Genomic DNA, 17128 nt, shown 5'->3' with positions numbered 1-17128 from the left:
ATAAAGTGTAAATAACAATAATATTTCTTCAAAGGGCTGCCACAAAGACTAAACAAGACAGCATGTGAAGTGCCTTTGCACAGTGACTGGCTCTCAGTAAAGGCTCACTAAGGAGTGAGTGTTATTGTGAACACAGATGAAGAAATAACATTAGGAAGGCAAGTGACTTGTTGAAGGCCACCTAACCAGGAAGTGTCGGTACCTGGAACTGAATCTGGGTCTCTCTGGCACCAAAGCCCAAGCCTGTTCTACTCTATGGATTATGGTGTTTCAGGCTTATGCGCTCAAGGCCTTCAGAATCAATACATCTAGGTTATTTCTATTCCAGATGCTCCCTGACACTCTCCTCGGGCAGCCGTTTAGCTGCATCCCTTCATATCACCACTTGTAATTACTAGACTGAGTTTACGCAATGGACCGTAAGAAAGCAATGTCATGTTTCCAAAGATTAAGAAATAACGGGGACCCTGCGTATGCAGGGGTGGGGTTGAGAATTTGTGCAAAGATTGTATCAGATTGGCTGGCAATCCATTTGGCCTGCAACTCCAGGGGCTGGAAACATGAGAACTGTAAATGAAATCAGTCTCAGTCTGCAAAGCCGCCGTTGGAAACTACACCTCCAACAGGACCACAAGATCTCTCTGGAGCAAGGTGCCGAGCACAGCGCTTGGAACTTAAATTAGCTTATGCATTCACTGCCTCAGAGTCAACGCAGCAGGGTTAATTCAGTTCCTGATACTTAAAAAAAAAAATGTTTGAAGCAAATTTCAGACACTCACAAGTAGCTCTCATCAAATTCTGGTGTCTCCACCCAGCCGTCCAACGGCTTCCTCGGCACCAGTCCGCTTGGCTCATATAGTCTCAGCTGCGGGGAATGGGGAGCCCAGCTGTGGGCTGAGTTTGGAAAAACATTTTGAATACTTTAGATCTGCCAAATACTTGGTTAAAAAACGACATCCTCTAATTTCTTAAGCCATGTGTATTTTAAGTGAAATGTAATCCATATGTCTGTGACTCATTTAAATGCAATTCAGTGAAGCACAGTTTACCAAAAGCATTGGGATGTCATCTTAAGCCTTTCTTAAGCTTCTCTTTGATCCAGGAAATTGCATTTTGCCAACAACAAATGAAGCTCCTGACAAGAGAGAGTCAAAGAGAGCTGTCCTTTGTCCTAGATAAGATGTTAAAGTCTACTCTGGACCCATGAGGGAGCTGCGAAGGTAAGGGTGGGGGAGAGCTCCATGGCCTGGGTGGTACACAGGGTTTTGCTCTGGATCAGCTACACATTTCTCCCAGGCCTCCTCGGAAGAGAAGTGCAGCAGAAAGAGGTGGTAACTAGTCCATCCTGTCTACTGCCGAAAAACTCCTTTCGTGCTGCTGATTCTCCCCTCCTCAGGCCCTCCAGGGTTATACAACTCAATAGCGGAGAGGGAAAAAGGAGAAAATGAGGGAGCTGGATCACTCCATTTGAGTAAATGATTGCTCATTTTCCAGGTTTGTAGCTTGATTTCCAGGACAACAAAAGCAGTCTCCTCCCCTATGGTATCTCTGAGGGAATGATAAGAAGTAAGAGACGTGAAGAGAGATAAAGTCAGAAGTAACGGTGGAACTATAATCAGCAAACCTCTAAATGCCCAAATTCTGCATTGATAATCATTGTTCCCCATGAGGTCAGGAGGTAGATAAACATACAAAAGAAAACAAATACCCATTCTTACTAGCTAGACTTGTACAAAAAGGATATCTCTTTAGCTAGGGCTGGAACACAATAAATGGGGGAGAGACCTAAGAACAGCTCTCCCTTTCCCAAGCCAAAACCTAAATCTTATCACCATTTGCACTCAAGGAAGACAGTACAGTGAAGAGATGAGAGTTCCAGAATGTGCTTAAGAGACTAGCAGAGAGAAGCATACAGCCAACAGTCCTCTGGGCACAGTGCCCACTAGTTGAGCTGCTCATTTGCTTTTGACGGTGACCTTGTAATGTAGTGATCCTGCCCTCTAGTAACGCAGCCCAATGAGCAGCCTGCAAAACTGGTTCAACAGTTCAGTGTGCCCTCCTCTTGAAAAAAAAAGTAGAGAAAGGAGAAGGGAGAGAGCCAGGGTCAACATCTCCCTGGAGGCATTCATCTCCCCAGACACCTATGGCCAAGGAAGATTCCATTTGATTCCAGCAAACAAGTTTTTGTCCAATATGCTTTCTGGGTTGACAAGGCAGTCCTCAGAGCATGGGGAAAATTACATGGAGAAAAAATATTATGGATTTATGCCTCAAAACTGTGGGCTGTGGAAATAGCAACCTATAATTTCTTCCCTGTCATTTCCGTTCTCGTGTTTATATTGCCATACGGTGGGTCCTGAGCTAGCATTTCATCCTCAACTTCAAGGTCCATGGTTCTGGGGGCCATTTGCCTTTATCCTACTGCCCTATTTCCAGGGATGTTCCATAACTGCAGAGCAAACTCTCTGAGACAGGGAATTCTTTTCCGTTTGACCACTTACACAGTATCCTTTAAACAGGTAGTGCGGGAAAAGCTCTCAGAGCCCAACTGGCACAAAATCCCCATTATACAGATGAGAAAGCTGAGGCCCAGGAGGGTCAGCTGGCTGGATGACCAATTCCACATCATCTGTCTCTGAGCTCAGTACTCTCCCTACTGTACCACACTGTCCCGATAGCAAGTAAGTTTCTCCTAACAACAGCTACACACCAACATATGCAAATTATGTGTACATGCATGAGTAAATGTAAAACGATGTAATATGTACTTTATTAGAGCAGAGTACTACCTTCATGACACACAGCTGAGTCTAGAAAAACAAGTGTGGAACAATATGTATAACAGAATCTCATTTCTGCTCCTCCCTCCCCAACAAAAATAGCAGCCTGTGTGTGTGCTTCTGTGTGACTGTGTCTGAGATCTATGTGCGTGTTCTCAACCTGTAGGAAAGGCCCAGAGTATGCCCACCAAACTTTTAACACTCGGTCCTCCTTGTGGGTGGTAGACCTTCATTCTTTTACTTATTATCTTTGGTATTGCTACATGTTTTACAACGAGCATGTACTGCTTTTGCAATTAAAAAATCACGAGCAAGAAACAGCAGTTGCCATTGACTGAATATGGAATAAAAGTCAGGCACTATGCTGACCCCTTTACACACATCTCATTTCATCCTCCCCAAGGCTCTACAGCGTGGGACTATCATTATACCCCAGATAGGGCAACTGAGGCTTAGAGAGGGCACACAGCTAGTAAGTGGCAGACCCAGGATCTGAACCCAGGTCTGAGACTAAAGTCATATTCAAATCATCCTTACAATGTCACTTTTTCTCAGCTGCACTCAACAGAGAAAAGGGTGTGTGTCTCCCATGGGGATGTCATCCATTTATCCTGATTTGCTTCACAGCAGAAAAAGGCTGCTGGCTGCTGTGCTGTTGAACTAAGGCATCTTGGGGTATCTGCTGCCTGAGCCAAAAGCCAGCTTGCTCCATCCCCTCCCTCCTGGCCCATCCCCCGTGCTCCTCCGTCCTCACCATTCTTGGCCATCTCTCCATGTGTGAATGCCATTACAGGCCTGCTCACTGCTATTTTGGGCCATGCATTAGCACGTGGGGTTTGATTTGATGGGAGAAGGCCAGACACCTCAGGATGATGAGAAAGAAATTAGAAAGGTCCCAGAAGCCTTTGCCCACAATTCCTGGGAAGCCTGGGTCTCCACTGTATGGGGAAGTGGGGAGGGGATTGGAAACCTTCATAAATCTGTTAGGGCCTTTGAACTTGGCTGTTCCTTCTCCTTGCAATTGTCATCTCCTGGCCATCCACATGGCTCACTTCCTCACCTCCTTCAGGTCTCGACTCACATATTAACTCATCACCAAGGCCTTTTCTGATCACTATTCCAATATAGCTCTTCCCTCCCCACCCCCTGCTCTCAAGTCCTTATGTTCCTTTGTTTCCTCCACAGCGCTTCTCATCAGACATACTCCACATTCACTTCTTTATTTGTTTACTGTTTCTGCCACTAGAATATAAGCTTCGTAAGGGCAGAACTGTTTTATTCACAGCTACATCCTCAGTACCGACACTGGTGCCTGGAATGCTACAGATGCATAGTAGATGAAAAAAATGAATGAATCCATTGAGGGAGTTAAGAACCAGATTCTGAGGAGTCACTTAGCACAGGGCCTAGCTTCCCCTCAAATATCATAGGATTATAAAAACTAACACAGCAATTTGAAAAACCAGAAAAGCATCACACACACACCCCCCCCCCACCCCCCGCCAAGCTGTTTTGAATCCAGACTCGCACGCACCATGAATGGGAAGGCTTTGGGAAATAAACACACTAGGAAGTCGTGTGCAGTTGGAGTTCCGCTTGCTAACACGTGTTCAAAAACAAAAAGCCCAATTTAGACGAAAATAGCAGGAAGCCGTCCCCCAGGGATACCTGGTGAGGTCATATTGCTTGGCTCTGCTGCTTCCATTTTTGTCAAGTCTCCTGCCTCCTGCCAACTCAGGGAGGCCAGGAACCACATCCAGGCCCCCGCCAGTCACTGGGAAAGCACAGAGCTGCTGGGAGCAGCAGACAATAGAGCCGCATCATTGGGCTCTCCTCTGGAACCTCAGTGGAGGACAACAAAAATCACAAGAGTAGTCGACCAGTCACCAGGTGTTCTGTAAGTACCCTGTGCACATCACGTCATTCAGTCCTCACAACCACCCTACGAGGTTGCCCGTACCAGCCTCATTTTATAAGTGAGGACACTGAGGTTCCAAAAGATGCATCAATCTGCCCCAGGTTACACAGCTAGTAAGTTGAATCTGGGTTTCTATGACTCCAGACCCAAGCCAAGAACACAAATGAGCCTAGTCTCCTCTCTCTCATTTACTTTCTGTGTCACCTTAGACAAGTGCCTATCCCTTGAGTTAAATTTTCTACATCCATGTATAGGACCGTCACAGTCAGTGTTTTCTAAGGCCTCTTCCCGCTCTAACTTCCTATGACCTCTTGCAAAGTTTCCAAAATATGAGGGAAGGATGGGATCCCTGTTTGGCCAGTCCAGCTCCTAAGGATTTGCTCACGACATCACCTCCATCACTTGGACTATCCAGAGGAAGCTGAAGGGTCAAATGCTCTACCTGGGGGCAGAACAGGACAGATTAGATTGAGGAGGCAATAGGGACCCTTTAGACTAGACCTGGAGTTCAGGGGCCCTGAGAAGCTAAAGCAGGCCCCCGAGAGAGACTGTCAGGAACAGACCCTCTAATGGCTTTTTCCTACAAGACCAAAGGAAGAAAACGCGGGAAGAAATCCCAGGTAGGCAGAGCCTGCACCCTCTGGGCACTCAGCCAGCCAGGTCTGTTCCAGGGAAAGGGACAAAAGGAACACATTCCTGGGCTGGTTGTACTCTCAGGAGGAAAGCAGCAAAAATGACCGAGAAGCTCATCTCTCTGGTTTCCCGAAGGCCACCATATACTGGAGGCAAAGGGAAGACGCGGACGAAGCCCCGTTACTGCACATGCTGTTTAGGTTGAACTTTTACCACACTTCTAACTCCACTCACCCTATTTGCAAGTGTCCAAAAAGTCCAAATTTGGAATAATTTATATTCTCACTTTCCACCCAAGCTTAGCAGCCATTCCCATCCTTCTGGATATGGGAAGGTCCCTATCCATCCCTTTCTTGGCAGTGATGTGTTTGATTACTCATCTGCTCTCAGAGGACTCTGGAGGCTGCCAAGAGGAGACAGGCAGTTCTCTGAGCCATGCAGTCTTATCTGCAAGGTCTGTGCAGCAAATTAAAAATGGGACCATTGGAGGGGAAATACCAAAGGCCTTCAGGGTCCCCCAGCCAAGTAAAGGAGAGCCGTCCACTGGTCAAGCAGATTAAGAATGGCCAAAGAATGAGCAGCAGATGCAGCCATGCACTACAGCTATTCATCGGCTCAATAATGAATCAAGATAAAACCGTGCTTGATGGCAAATCAATGTGGAAATATTTTTGAGCCAGGTGGCCACCCAAGATGAATGAGGTTAAGAACGTGGAGGAACTGGCTCGAGGAAGCCAGGAGACTGCTGACCATGCCCTTATTGGCAGAACCTCAGATTTAGCTGACCCAGAACAGATGGAGCAGCCAGGGTTTGAGGCGCCAAATCCCACAACACTCCGCCTTGCCTCTCTCCTCTCCACTGTTTTCCTCTAATCTCCTTCACTTCCTGCCATGCGCTGTGCTGCAGCCAGTAAGACAGCTGCCGAAGTCCTCCAGTCATCCCTCCCTCATCTCCCACACACACACACACACACGCACACACACACACACACACACACACACCCTGTGTGCCTGCAGTGAACTCTAAGAAGCCCCGGAAATACAGCCTAAAGAGATTCAAGGAAGATGTCAAACAGTCCAGTAATTTCACAGTGATTCAAGAAACTGTGGAAATGCTGTCTTTGCAAGACACTCCCCACAGAGGAACCAAGGATTGAGAGCTTAGGTCACTTCACTAACTGCTTCCTTCCAAAACAGCGGCACCTGCGTCCGGCGTTGACATGGAAGTGAGTTGTTTCATTTTACACAAAGGAGAAGTCCACTTACTCATTCTTCTCCAGGTCCAGGATCAGTTCTCGCCCTTCAGCCATTACCCTGAGCTCAGCTTTGAGTGGATGCTAAAAGAACAACAAAAGAATGTCAGTTCCTCAAAGCAGGGAACAAGGTTCCCAGGAACGGGCACAGGATTGAGCACAGAGCTCTCACATTGATCTACAGGAAGTGAATGAAAAGGGTCAATTGCATTTCCAGCCCAAACATGAAATAACTTCAATCCCAGAAGGACCCAATTCCCCTCCCCCATCTGCCTTCTCCTAAAAGACAGAGGAAAGGAAACTCCAAGCTGAAATGTGGTGTGAGTGCTTGCAGGTCTGGTAAAGGCAAATGTGGGAAAACACGATCTTCAACAGCAAATTTCGTTTGGAGCCAGATCTGGATTCAAGTGCTGGCTCTGACACTGCAGTAATATGAACTCAAGCATATTACTGATCCTCCCTACAGCTCAGTTTCCTCATTTATAAAGTAGAGATAACAACAGTCAACCTTACGGGGATCTTATGAGGATTAAGTGACATAGTGAACATAAAGAATTTATGACAGTGCCTGGAACACAGGAAGCCCCTCATACATGTTGACTATTATGTAAAATACCAGGAAAGCCTCTTTATGGTAGGTGCTTATTTTATTTTGGCTCTCAGGTTGGAGACCCCAATCATCTCAGAAGAGACAACTAGGAACACTTCAAACTAAGGTTTTACAGGTTTAAAAGAAGATATATTTTACACACAAGAGAAAATTTGCTGGTGGCCAAAGTTTCTATGCACCCAGCACAGATCATTTAAGTTATCATACAAATGGCCAAGAAGCATGAAAAACATGGTCAGCATCACTGGTAACTGCTCCCTGCTCCTTTTTTTTTTTAAAGATAGCTTTTAAAAAATCAAAGTGATGAAGCTCCTTTAAAACCAAAATCACAACGCAGTGAAGCACACTGTAAAATTGGCACTCTCGCACCCTACCAGTGAGAATTTAAATTGATACCAACTCACTGGAAAATAATTCGATAGTATGGACCAAGAGTTTTAAAACGTTGAGACCCTCTGACCCAGTAATATAAGACTGTGTCTGAAGCCAACAAATGGAAGAACAGGCAAAGGTCTGTACACAAGGATGCTCATTACTTATAATAACAACTAATGAAATATAACCTAAATATGCAAAAACAGGAGAGCGGTTAAATAAACGATGACCCATTCCCGTGATAAAACATTAAAAACAACGACTTTAAATAATTTTTAAATTATCAAGAAAATCTACATGACAGTTATTAAGCGCAAAGGTTCAAAACACAACACCGTGTATTTTAGTTAAATATACTTTTGTAAAGGAAAAAAGAAGAGAGAAGTAAATCAAAGGGTTATCATGGTTACTTCTGGCAGTGGGATCATGGGTTAGTTTTATTTCATGCATCTTTCCTTGTTTTTATAATTGCTTTTATATTTTTTTAAACGGGCTTTTTATTTCTGTTCTGTTTACCTTATTCGTGTGGAAAATTTCAAAGAAATTAAAAATAAAAGTCATAATAAACTTCCATGCTTCAACAACTAAACTTAAGGCAGTTAACTTCTTTTTAAAGGAAGAAATTATTTATTTAAAACAGGAGTTTTACATATTTAAAACTATTTAAAACAGGATCAGTTCTCTGGAGTGTTTTATATACATGCTTTCTAACTTGAGACGGAGGAACCGGTGAACTCTTGAAGTCTCTTTCAATCCACAGAAGCTCTGGCTACAGCGGATCTTCTTCCCCTTTTAAGGTTGACCCTAAAGCTTAGTTTTTGCGTGTCTGCTTTGCCACCTCTAGTTAGGAGCCTGCCTCTTCCGAGCATATTCCTCTTCTTATTTGCCCCAAACTCTACTTCCCAGTAGGGTCCTGAGCATCCCTGAGATTTTGGGGCCACCAAGAGCTCTGATGAGATCTGAATATTCTGATCCAGGACACTTGGGCAACCCTGTCCTTTGCTATTTTTTGTTAACTTATCCTGTTGACTTCTCTTAAGAAGGGACATTTCAAAACCATGGGGGGAGGAAGGTGAGGATGTTTGCCCAATAACTTTCACTAAGGGATTCACTTCTCTGTTTCTGATGCCCTGATTCAGCTCTGCCAACGCCTATTCTGGTTCTTTGCCACTTTACTCTGGGGAGTTCTGGAGCAAGTTCTCTGCTCAATCACATCAAGCATCAAGGACACAGTACCAAGTGGGCATTTGAGGAAAAGCACATGGCAACAGAGCTGTAGCAACTCCCTTATCCAAGAGGTAGGTGGCCACGTGACAGCCCACACAAAAAAGGAAAGGTGACACAAATCAAAGCACTGTCACCTCTCCCCCAAAGAGATACAAGCTGCAACAAGAGTAGGAATATTTATTTTTAAGCGGGTAATCCAAAAATATTTCTCTCTGGTCTGGAAAATGCTCAGACACTGATATTTAAAGTATGATGTTCTTTGTTTCCAGGGCACATTTCAAGCAAAACAATGAAGCAGCATTGCAAGATCTATGCAGCTTCCCTGTCCAGCTTTACTCAGCTTTTCTCTCAGAACTCCACTCCGTGCTAGGAAGAGGCAACATCACCTCTCCTGGGAAGTGCAGGAAGCCAACCCGCTATTTTTACTTCCCCCAGGGATGGGTGAAAATTCCTTTCTCTTCAGGGTTGGATTAAACAGATCTTCAGCTCCACAGGGTATTGGAAATCTGTCCTATATATCTGCATCCCCCTTAAGATCTAGCACAATATTTGGTATACAGTGAATGATCAATTAACGTTTGATGAATGAATTAGATAATTGAGAATAAGAGGCCTGAGTGGACCTACCTTCTACTCTCTCTGTCTCTTTGACATTTATTTATTTGTTCATTCAACAAATACTTATGGTGCCAGGCACTATGCTGACTATTTCTACAAAATACAGTGACCCAGATTCTGGGCAGACAATGGCTAGAAACAAAGACAGGATCTCCACTTTGTTTCTCAGGCTCTTCCTGAGGATGCCCAGCATCCCACATCTGGAGGGAACAGAGAGGCCTCTACAAAAAGTATCAGATCCAGCCCTCAGGCAATAATGGATAGGTTGGACTATCCAAGATCTTAACTTTTAAAAATAACCTGCTCTATGAGGGCCATCCATTAACTTGTCTAGACGTTTCCTGAAGCTATTTTCAGCCTCTCCTACTTTTTGATGACATGAATTCCACACATTTACCGTCTTTAGGATAAAATGTTACTTGCTTTCATTTGTCCTAATATTTTCACTATAAGTTCCCTTATTTAATCCAAATCGGAGCATTTTTGGACAGGTCTGTACTACTCTAGCCATAACTTCAACGATTCCAGGCATTTCTCCTCTCCATTTACCTTTCCAGATTCAAGAGTCACAAAGTCTGAAATCTTTCCTGACACAGCTCTCTCCTCTCTCCTACTATAATCTTGCTGTTACACGTTGCCCAATAAATCACTGACCGTTTGAACGCAAAGGGATCTTATGAACTACCCCCTCTCCCCAGCTCTCTTCCTTCTTATTCACTCTAAGCCCTATTTTATAAATGAGGAAACTGAAGTTTAGAAAGTGGAAGGTCCCATAGCTGGTTACCAGCACACAGCAATCACATCATCTTTTCAAGCTTTTTCATGTCTCACTTAAACTGTAAAAACCTGAACCACAAAAAGTAACCTAGATGCACAGGTCCTCTCTGTAAGAACAGGATGATGTTTTCTGTCTTATTCCCAATCTCCTTGATAAAGCCTGTGCATTTTGCTGGTATCAGAGCCCAAGGACCCTACTGGATTTTTAGACATATTCCCAGCACTAGGTCCCTACCCTGTCTCTTACAAATAAAAGAGTTTAGAGGGCCAGCCCGATGGCGTACTGGTTAAGCTCATGCACTCCACTTCGGCAGCCTAGGGTTCACAGGTTCGGATCCCAGGCACAGACCTAGCACCACTCTCCATGCCATACTGTGGCAGCATCCCACATAAACTAGAAGATGGGTACAGATGTTAGCTCAGGGCCAATCTTCTTCACACACACACACACACACAAAGAGTTTGGATTATCATTTTTCTCTCCAAGTACATTATCTCATCAATAAAATAAAGCATTTATTATGCAGAACAAAAATAATAATGACAATATTTAATCAATTCCAATTTAGAGTCAGTGATTTCTGTAACACATATTTGCACTTAGCTTGTATCAGCATTAATGCAGATTTTCATTTCCTCAACTAATAACATTCGGAAGTGATCTAAAACTTTGTCACACATGAAGGAAAGTCCCATCTAGGATTTCCAAAACCAACACACACGATAGAACGGGCCAGAAACAGAACTAATAGTGATGACTGGGCCTCCAGGAAAGCTGAGTAGGTCACCCCAAGCCTCACAGAATAGAGTGGTCACTCCTGCCTGTGAAAATGAGATACTTTGAGTCTTACCTTTTCTTTCGTGGGGCTTTCTGCAGTCTTCCACTGAGGTATTGTCAGTTCATGCTGTAGCAGGGGGCTGCCTTCCCCACTTCCTCCTGCCAATACAGGATGCACAACCATTGGAATCCCAGACCTCAGCAGCCTAGCGAAGCCAGGCAGGCACTGCCAAAGACCCCACATTGGGTCACTAGAAGACCTGCTGTATTGCAGGGCCCTGGTACTTGCTGCGGGTCAGGCACTCTGCTAGGTGTTGGCAACACAGCGGTAAACAGGGCTAACAAGGTCTCTGTACTCCTCACAAAGTTTACCTTCTAGAGGTGGGAGATGGACAGTACTACACATAAATATTCTCAAATGGTACAACAGGGTCATGGAATAAAGAGATGCCGAAGAGGCCGTGCCTATTTTAGAAAGGACGATCCGCAAAGATGGCATTTAATGGAGAGCCAAGGGACAAGAAGAAGGCAGCCTTGCAAAGATTTGGGGGAAGAATGACCCAGGTAGAGGGCCCAGCAAGTGCCATGGCCCTGCCTGAGCAGGGGCAGACTTGGCCTGTTTAAAGAACAAGCAGAAGGCAGAGGTAGCTGGAGTCTAGTAAATGAGGGGGGAAGTTGGTAGGAGATGTGCTCAGCAAGGCAGCCACGGGTCTGATATCGCAGAAGCCATGGAAAGTGTCTGGATTTTATTATAAATAGACTTGGAAGGCACTGGAGGGTTTAGACACAGCAATACGATCTGTGTTCAGTTTTAAAACGATCACTCTGCCTGCTGGGGGGAGAAGGGGTTGGGGTGGGGGAGGGGGGAAGAGTGAGAGTAGAAGCAGGAAGGCAGAGCTGAAAACTTGCAGGAGCCCTGGTGAGAGATGATGGTGGCTCAGACTAGAATGACATCAGTGGAGAGGAATGAAGCAGTTGGATTCTGGGTATATTCTGGAGGTCAAGCCCATGGATATTATTCCCATTGAGCTTCAGTTTTCTCAACTGTAAAATGTAGACAATGATACCCGCCAGCCCATCTCAAAGCGTTACTGGGGAGTGTCTCTTTGAAATTGCTTCCCAATCCACAAAGCATCGTGGCACTAACTTGAGCTTCCTAATGGCAAGTTTGCATTTGCATATCACTTCCCAGTTTCCAAATCACTCTCCCAACTCAGTTTCCCTCATCCTCAAGACAACCCTGACAGGTAGTAGCAGGATCTTACAAGAAAGGTGAATTGAAACTTGTTTGAGGAGACACTTGTTGTGGGCAGTGCAGACCTCAAACACTGGTTGCAGACAATCTTCATAAAGTGGGAATTTCTCAAGACCTAGGTAAACTAGTCTCCACAAGAATAGGCCAAATCCATAGGATTCCTGGAGATGGGGGTGAGGACTCCAAAATCTATTCTCTCTAAACCAACCACAGAATATAATGAGTGATACAAAAGATGGCCATAGTTGTTCTGTTGGAGTGGCCGGATTATGAGTGATTAACCTTTCTTTCATATTACTGATATAATGTATTCTCAATCAAAATATATCCTAAAAAATAATCTCCTTAGACTAGCATTAGTTTCATTATATTGGTAAAAATCAGAAACAATGTATTCATTTATTCATTATGTGTTTTGTGAGTACTTAACTATGTACCAAGTACTATGCTAGGTGCTTGATATTCAGGGGGGACCAGAGAGACATAGACCCTGCTCTAGTGGCTCTAAGAAGTCTGGATTCTTTGCAACAAAAAGGAATTATATGATGTTTAATGAAATATTAAAGGAATTAAATGATCTTTATGATTGCACAAAATACTGAAAGCAATGTAAAGGCTCAATAATAGAGGAACACAGCACATCTTAAGAAAAATTGTTCAAAATCTGTAAATAAGGCAAAAAGCAAGCAGGATGTCTTTCAATCCACATTGGAGCATTGTTTGACAGGCCCTCCCATAGATCACTGGATTAACTAGGGGAGTGTACCTTTGCTTGACTTTTTAAATTGACTATTAATTAAAAGATTATACTCTGAAGTTCTGGGTTAACTCTAGATTTCTGTGGGCTAGAGATGCAAATAACTTCAGTACAATAGATAACCAAGAATCATGGTTGTTTGGGCCCACGGGGCATAGACCACTTTGCATCTGTCCCAGCACATGATTTCAACATTCTTCCTCCAATGCCTGTACCACTCCCGTTCTTCTAATGCTTTCCATCAGCCTTACCCTTCTATTCAATGCCTCATTAATGAATTAAATAAATCTTTGCCACCCATTCATCCTGTATTTGTATGAGAGTCATGTTTTTAACTTTTTGAAAATTATACTTCTGTGATTTCTTGATGGAATTTATAGTCATTAAAATCATGTTTTTGGAGAATGTAATGATGTGGGAAAATAATGTGCGGTGGGAAGTGCTCATAACGTGCAGTGGAAAATGCAAGCCACAAAACGGTACATATGGTATGGTTCCAATTTTATCAATATATATTTATAGGAACACACACACAAAGAAAAGGAGACTGGGAAAGCAGCGGACAGAGAAGCTGAAAGCAGTAAAACAGAGGAAAAAGAGAAAGAGAGAGGAAGGCGAGCGAGGGAGGGACCGGCTGTTTTCTGCCTGTCCTCGGTCTCCCGGACCTCCAACCACCTCCCGGGGCGCACAACGTGGGAACAAAGCCTGGGCTCCCAGGCTGGGGGCCGGCGGGGGCGCAGCCCCCCGGACTTGCGGGGGGCGATCCCCAGGTCTCTGGGTCACCCAACCCACCCGCCTCCATCCCTCCCCAGCACCCCGGCGCCCGGACACTTACTTCTGGTCCATCCTGGCAGGGCGAGCGCCAGCAGGCAGAGCCGGGCGGCGCCCACGCCCCCGGGCATGGTGGCAGCGGCCCCTCGCGCGCTCCGCTCTCACAAGCACGCGGCCATGCCAGCCCCCTAGCCAGGCGGCAGCGCGTCTGGAACCCACTGCTCACCCTGCGCCTCCCAGCCCGGCTCCCAGCCATCAGCCGCGACGCTCCGCCCTCATCCCCGCAGGGCTCCGCCATGGGGTGGAGGAGGGGACGCGCCCGCCAGGAGACGGCGGGAGGGACCTCGAGGGGAGGAGCCAGCGGGACCCCTGGGGAGCCGGGCCGGCTCAGGTGATGGGGAGCAGAGGAGAGGGTTGGAGCCCGAGGAGAGGCAGGGATTCACGGTGGGCGCGGCCTGGGCAGGGTCGGGGCCTCGGCTTCTAGGAGTTAAACTGGACCCCTCTTGGGACAACTGCCCGCTTACTCCGTGTCGCACCGTGCTAGACGCCTTGGGTGACACTCAGAGGCTGCACAGCCAACACCGTCTCCCAGAAGCTACCCTCTTGGAGGCAGGCTCCGAAAGAGTTAAGTGATTCACCAGGCACAAAGAACTAAGTGCTATATGGAGTTGTTTTCTTAGCAGGACACAAATCAAGGAGCCATTCCTCCTGACTGGGAGGAAGCGGGTGGTGAAGAGAGGATTCCCAGAGGAGAAGACATGTGAGCTGGGGAGGAGGAGAAATGGAGGACCAGGCAGGGAAAACGGCCTAGACAAACCGTACTAGGGCCAGAAAGCCCATCGGCTGCACTGGGGGGAAACTGGAATTTGGGATGGTTAGGATTTGGGGCTTTGGAGGTGACAAAATAGAAATGGCAGGCAATAGGATATATTGGAGTATATGAGGAAGCCATTTGGTGTAAACCTAATTCGGCCTGACTTTGTTTTTCCAAAAGGACCTGACTGTGGCTGTTGAGCACATATTGTATATCTACTTTAAAACATTTCCTGTGGCAAGAACAAAGGCCCTTGAGATAAAGGTGCAACTTCCTCCCACATTGGCATTTCCTTAGGGATAAGCATCTTTCCTCAGGCTAGGAACTGATTGCTGTGCTCACCTTTGACCACCCAGCTCACCTGTGACCACCCAGCTCCAGACAACAGAACCGCCACCCTGCTGTGTTCACCGGGACAGCAGACCTACCTGCTGTTTCCATCAATCGCTGTGCCGACAGAGCAGTCTCACGACTATTGTAAAAGGGACATTTCAATCATGTGTGAAACATCCTGTTTGGGTGTATATAACCACTCTGTGCACCCCACTTATTTGGTGCCCTTTCTTCCTTCGGGAAGAAAGGCACCAGGCCATGGTCCTCAGATTTCAGCTCAGAATAAACTCTCCCAAATTTTCATTTACAGATTGGTTATAGATTATTTTCGTCAAAAGAGGGCCATAGAGGGAGATGGGACCTGAAAATAATAACAGTGACATTCACTCACTGAGGGCTTACTATCTGCTAGAATAAGAAAATAATATAACTAAGACTGATAACACCCTTACTAAGTGCCAGACACTGTCCTCAGTACTTTGCATACATTAGCTTAGTTAATTAAGGAAAAGAACTACTTTTTATTGTCCTTTAATATGTTCCAGGGATTCTGCATACAATATCTCTTTTCATTAGCCCAATAACCCAATAATCTCCTGGGGTAGGTACTGATACTGTTCTGTTTTACAGATGAGAAAACCAAACCTGGGAGGCTAAGTAATTTGCCCAAGATCACACAGCTGATGTCAGAGTCTGAATTCAACCCCACATCTGTAGAACTCCAGAGCTTGAGGCCACACACCTTATTTTATAGATGGATAAACTGATAATCAGAGAGAAATGGCTTACCTAAGACCCCTTAGCAAATTTTGGCAAAGCCTGGTTCTAGAAACTGAGCCTCAGACGTCTCTGCCCTCTGTTCCTGCCAACTGAACCTCTTTCTTCAAACCCAGGGTTGCACAAGCAAACAGGATGCTGTGGATTGGGGAGGACAAGGCACTCCTGAAGATGATGAGTAGGTGGGTCTGTCAGAACCACTGGGCATCCATGGGATAAATAAAAGATACACTTTTTGCCATTGATGTATTTAGAAGCTGTATTAGTCTGCTCAAGCTGCCTAACAAAATACCCAGACTGGGTGGCTTAAACAACTGAATTTTATGTTTTCATAGTTCTGGAGGCTAAAAGTCCAAGATTAAGGTGCTGGCTTAGTTGGTTTCTGATAAGGCCTCTCTTCCTGGCTTATAGATGGCTATCTTCTCACTGCGTCCCCACATGGCCTCTTCTCTTGTGTGGAGAGAGCATGCTCTGCTGTCTTCCTCTTCTTGAAAGGACACTAATCCCCTCAGATAAGAGCCCCATCCTTACCATCTCATTTAATCTTTATTACCTCTTTATAGGCTCCACCTCCAAATACAGTCACATTGGGGATCAGGGCTCCAACATATGAATTTGCGGGGGAACACAGCTCAGTCCATACCAATCTGTCCTTTGGCCCCCCAAAATTCATGTCCTTCTTGCACGCAAAATACATTCACTCCATCTCAACAGCCCAAAAGTCTTAACCCATTGCAGCATCAATTCCAAGTCCAAAGTCTCGTCTAAATAGCATCTCAATCAGACATGGGTGAGACTCAAGGTGTGATTCATCCTGAGGCAAAATTCCTCTCCAGCTGTGAACCTGTGAAACCAGACAAGTTATGTGCTTCCAAAACACAGGTGCAGGATAGACGCTCCCATTCCAAAAGGGAGAGATTGGAAAGAGGAAAGGAGTGATGGGTCCTGAGCAAATCCAAAACCTAGCAAGTCAAATTCTATTAAATTTTAAAGCTCTAGAATAATCCTCTGGCTAGATGCTCTGCCTTCTGGGCCCACTTGAGCAGTAGTGTTACCGCCACAGCCCGAGGCAGCAGGCTTGTCCTCTTGGCTGTGGGGAGCAGCCCCACCCCTGTGGCTTTTTGCTGCAGCACGGCACCTGAACCACTGGGCAGGGGCAGCCTGGCTCCCTAAAACCAAGAGGGGGCCACATCCTCTGGAACCAAGAAGGGAATAGCCTTGCTTTCTGGGTCCTGTCCTTTAGTATCCCAGAATTCCGAAAGCCTTCCTTTATTTCATCCTGTCTCTGTTCCCTTTGGTCCAAACTGGCACTGTCTCTGCTGGTATGATCCCATCTCTATTCCTGGTTTCTGCTGACATGGCTGATTAAGTGCATGGGTCATCTCCTTATAGAGTGATTGTCCAGCCACACCCTTGGTGTCATCTCTAGAACATGCGTTCTCGTTTTTGCAA

At 45.6% G+C, this 17128-nt stretch overlaps 1 protein-coding gene across 1 annotated transcript in view; it reads right to left on the bottom strand.

Annotated features, from left to right (window-relative positions):
- Positions 1-14055, bottom strand: part of ADAM19 (ADAM metallopeptidase domain 19) — an 81606-nt gene extending 67551 nt beyond the window's left edge. Inside the window, exons 1-3 of the mRNA XM_014842714.3 lie at positions 13817-14055; positions 11043-11128; positions 6598-6668 (exon numbers count right to left, since the gene is read on the bottom strand). Coding sequence (XP_014698200.1) covers positions 6598-6668; positions 11043-11128; positions 13817-13883 — 224 coding nt within the window. The 5' untranslated portion in view covers positions 13884-14055. The remainder of the gene's footprint in view (positions 1-6597; positions 6669-11042; positions 11129-13816) is intronic.
- Between the last annotated feature and the right edge of the window lie 3073 nt (positions 14056-17128).

This window comes from Equus asinus, chromosome 9 (genome assembly GCF_041296235.1).
Source record: "Equus asinus isolate D_3611 breed Donkey chromosome 9, EquAss-T2T_v2, whole genome shotgun sequence".
Classification (NCBI taxonomy): Eukaryota; Metazoa; Chordata; class Mammalia; order Perissodactyla; family Equidae; genus Equus; species Equus asinus.
Note: the sequence above shows the minus strand (reverse complement) of the source record. Positions and strands in the feature narration are given on the sequence as shown.